The sequence below is a fragment of the Stylophora pistillata genome, chromosome 10 (genome assembly GCF_964205215.1).
Source record: "Stylophora pistillata chromosome 10, jaStyPist1.2, whole genome shotgun sequence".
Lineage (NCBI taxonomy): Eukaryota > Metazoa > Cnidaria > Anthozoa > Scleractinia > Pocilloporidae > Stylophora > Stylophora pistillata.
This window is the reverse complement of record NC_142528.1, coordinates 10,550,148-10,553,793: the sequence shown is the minus strand read 5'-3', so window position 1 is coordinate 10,553,793 and position 3,646 is coordinate 10,550,148. Positions and strand designations below refer to the sequence as shown.

General features: G+C 38.7%; 1 protein-coding gene across 2 annotated transcripts; it reads right to left on the bottom strand.

Annotated features, from left to right (window-relative positions):
- Positions 1 to 138: 138 nt before the first annotated feature.
- Positions 139 to 3,587, bottom strand: LOC111321661 (uncharacterized). 2 transcript variants are annotated; one of them, XM_022924604.2, is made up of 2 exons: positions 3,293 to 3,587; positions 139 to 2,711 (listed from the first exon to the last, which is right to left on the bottom strand). In XM_022924604.2, exons 1-2 carry the CDS (start codon positions 3,434 to 3,436, stop codon positions 1,590 to 1,592), a joined length of 1,266 nt encoding a protein of 421 aa, XP_022780339.1. In that variant the 5' UTR covers positions 3,437 to 3,587; the 3' UTR covers positions 139 to 1,589. The 2 variants fall into 2 exon arrangements, with proteins under 2 accessions (XP_022780339.1, XP_088592547.1); XM_088736421.1 differs by having other exon boundaries at positions 3,298 to 3,397.
- Positions 3,588 to 3,646: the final 59 nt, after the last annotated feature.

Below are 3,646 nucleotides of genomic sequence, written 5' to 3'. Positions count from 1 at the left end.
GCAGTTGACCGACTGAGTTGTCTGTTGATGTATACACTGATGCGAGGAGGACTTATTTTCAAGCATTGATAAAAGCGGCATTCAAAGTTAAAGAAAGTGGGAGGGGGGTGTCTTCAAATCAGGAGTACTACCATTAAATAAAGAAAAGTCCATGATTTATTGACCAAAATAAGTCACAAAGTATAACAGATAGTGTTTGAAACTTTATCCCAGATATTCACTTGTAACAGCTTTAAAGGCCACTTAATTAAATCCTTTTCCTCCACTCTTCAATAGCTAGAATATTTTGAATAGTCAAGAAAACAATTCAACCAAGAATTCATGGCAAATAAATGAAAACATTCAAACCTTGAATCTGATAATAAAAGACACAATGCGGAAGCTTGGGCTACCTGTGGTGTAGGGTCTCTGATGACAGTAAGTTAAAGTCAGCACACTGGCATGGGCTGATATGTTCAGTAACATGGAACATTCTAATTCTCAATTGTTATGATGTTAAACTAACAGTTTTGCAAGTGAGAGTTACTTTCATTTAAAAAAAAATCAATATCAATTTTTTAAGATCATGATACAAGAAGTATTAATACACTGTTAGCGGTGACCTACTGAAATGAATCATGAGATTTAACTGTTCCTTGCAGATCACAAAAAAAGGATTGTCTCCAAAGCTAAAATCCTCCAAAGCCGTCATCTCAAATGAAATAATATAAATACAAAGCTTTCAAAGAGAAAGGCAACTTAATTCCAAGCATAACGGGAAGCATTACTTGCAGAGCTTTACTGCAGCCTACATTTCTTTATTAAGGACCTTACGAGAACCATAACAGTGACAGGAATGAGGACGTGGAAAAACAAAAGATGTAATTGGGAGAACAATAGCTCAGCACGTGCATTTTAAAACTTAGTATATTTCTTAGCTGTCCTTTGCAAAACAATAACGCAAAATCACCAAAGTTTGTGTCGTCTGCGAACCAAAACTGCGATGGCAAATTATTTTAATTTCCATTTGGAACTCAATGTTACTTGAATTTATACGTAATGTTGAGGTTGAGGTGTGGCGCCGTATGAGACGGTAAACACATACAGCCATTTTCGAAATTGTAATTAAAAATGGAAATTCATTTTCTAATTGAGGTCTTCCTTGGCATTGCCATCCTGACTGCTTTTAAGGTCCCAATTTCTTTAGGAGATGCAGTGGCCTGATTATCAAAGCACTCGGGACTCTGGGTGAAGAGGTCCAGGTTCAAGACCTAGCCGGATCAATGTGTTGTTTTCTTGGGCAGGACACCTGGACATTTTACTCTCACAGTGCCTCTTCCCCCCCTCCCCCCCATGAGTATGAATATGTACCAGTCAGGGAAGCCTGATGAAATGTGGGAGGGTAACCTTGCAGTGGAATAGCATCCCATCCAGGGGGGAGGTAGTTATACTGACTCTTAGTTGTTTCCTGCTATGGAAACCGAGATAGGTTCTGGCTGGATAGGCCACTATGCTATGCTTGAGTAAAGACTTGCTACATTTCTTTCACATGCTTTAGATTACATTGTAAAATTCTCAATTGCTTTTCAAATTGATGATATGAGTAAAACTCAAAACACCAGATGAATCTCGTTGTCAACTCTTCTCACATCACAACCAAACCTCTTACATTCTCTTGACATTGTTTCCACAAGCCACTTCACACCCTCCTCTTTGGCCTTGTTAACTCGCAAATGTTTTGTCTGTGTTGGCACCATTCTGAGGCCAGCCAACAGGCCTGTGTCTGGACAAACATCAACAAAGTACATCAAAGCAAGATCCCCACGATACCCTTCATGACCTGTGATACCCTCATAGTCATTTAAAAAGTCACCACAACCATAAACAATAAGTCTGCCATTGTGAACCTCTATACCTTTCACGTGATGCGATGAATGGCCATGAATGACATGCACACCTGCCTCATCAATTGCTTTGTGTGCAAACTTTACAAAAGAAGACTCAACATTCCAACCCCAGTTTCCTCCCCAATGAATTGACAACACAATAATGTCACCATCCTGTTTGTGCTTTTCAATTAGATTTTTAAGTTCATTAACTGACTTGCTAGCTTGATAGAAGTCAACGATGTTAACTCCTTCCTTATCTTTCCTTACCCGCCAGGAGTCAGGGACTCCACTTGAGGAGTGACCAGCAGCAAACACTAACACTCTTACACCCTTATTACCAATATGAAAAACAGCTGGAGCTTTTGCTTCCAAAGAATTCCGTCCAGCTCCAGCAAATTTAATGCCACTATTTTCGAGAGTATTCATGGTTTCGAGAAGACCAGGAAATCCCCAGTCTGCTATATGATTATTTGCCAGAATGCAACAGTCGATATTTGCTGACTGAATAACATTTACATTTCCAGGGTGCATGCGATAGTGGATTCCTTTCATAGGCCATTGTGTGTCACTTGTAGTCACTGAAGTTTCCAAGTTGATGATCCTCAAGTCTGGCATCTTCTCCTTCAATATTTGTATAGCATCTCCCCATACATAGTCTACAGGCCGCTCGCTCTTATCTGGAAGTGGTCCTGTCTGTCTTTCAGCTAAACTGACATAGTCCCTTGCATCCAACCCATTACTCTCATAGAGTATGGGGTTGTTAGAATGTTCTAGGATCATGTCAATCCCTCGCCCTAACATAACATCACCCACCATGAACAAGCTAACAGCTGTGACCCTCCTCTGAAATTTGAAAACCAATTTTAATTATTTTTGTTGTTGACACAGTGATTAAGGACCATTTATTCAACCCCGCAGGCCTAGGATGAAGGGTTTCGAGTTGTGTCATCTGGCGTGGGCATGAGTTTCAAATATAATTAGTTTCTCATCCAATCTTCCAATCCTATTTTCTATAATTAGGATAAATTTTAAAGTATTGAGCATCACACCTTACTTATTTGCCTTCATTAATGGGGATCACTTATGTTATGATCAAAACAGAGCAATTTCCTGGTGTGGGTATAAATTTCAAATTACCCTCTATCTTTAATATCGCACCCTCTCTCTGATTGGTTAAGATATGTTTTGAGGTTTTTTTGAGCACTACAACTAACTTTATCGCCTTAATTAATGGGAATCACTTCTGTACGAGTAACTTGTGAGTTAAAACGAGCTATTAATTTGTTTTTAAGTAAAGCAGCTCGATTGCCTTCACTGTCTTCGTTGTGACGCTAAGTTTGTGGTTGCAGCCAAATATTCTTGAAGTAACTGTTGGAATCTGCAATCTATTCGTATAAGTATAGCAATTCAAAAGAATTACCTACCTTACTCGTTTGAGAAGCAAGATCTCTTCCTCCTTCTTGAAATACCTCAGACTTTGAAAACTTTAGCGTGGAATTTGTGGATCCCATTCCACAGGCATATAATAAGAATTTCAAGATGCGATATGATCTAAGACAATTATGCATCAATTAATGAATACTATACTGGATACTTTCGCGATTTCAGTTTCTCCTTTTAAAGTCAACTTAAAATCCTTTAAGCGTAGATTCCTCAAAAGCACAAAGTTATTATAACTTTAAATTTATTTGACCCGAAAATTGCGAGATGCATCTCCTACCGGTATCCGATTGTTCCCGATTATTTTACGAAATTGACCGACAAAAATCGACTATTGA

What these genes read in the sequence shown, in the direction of transcription:
- LOC111321661 (XM_022924604.2), bottom strand. Translation starts at nt 3,436, where the DNA reads ATGCATAATTGTCTTAGATCATATCGCATCTTGAAATTCTTATTATAT. An exon ending in TTGCTTCTCAAACGAGTAAG is followed by an intron (nt 2,712 to 3,292) that starts GTAGGTAATTCT and finishes TTCAAATTTCAG; the next exon opens with AGGAGGGTCACAGCTGTTAG.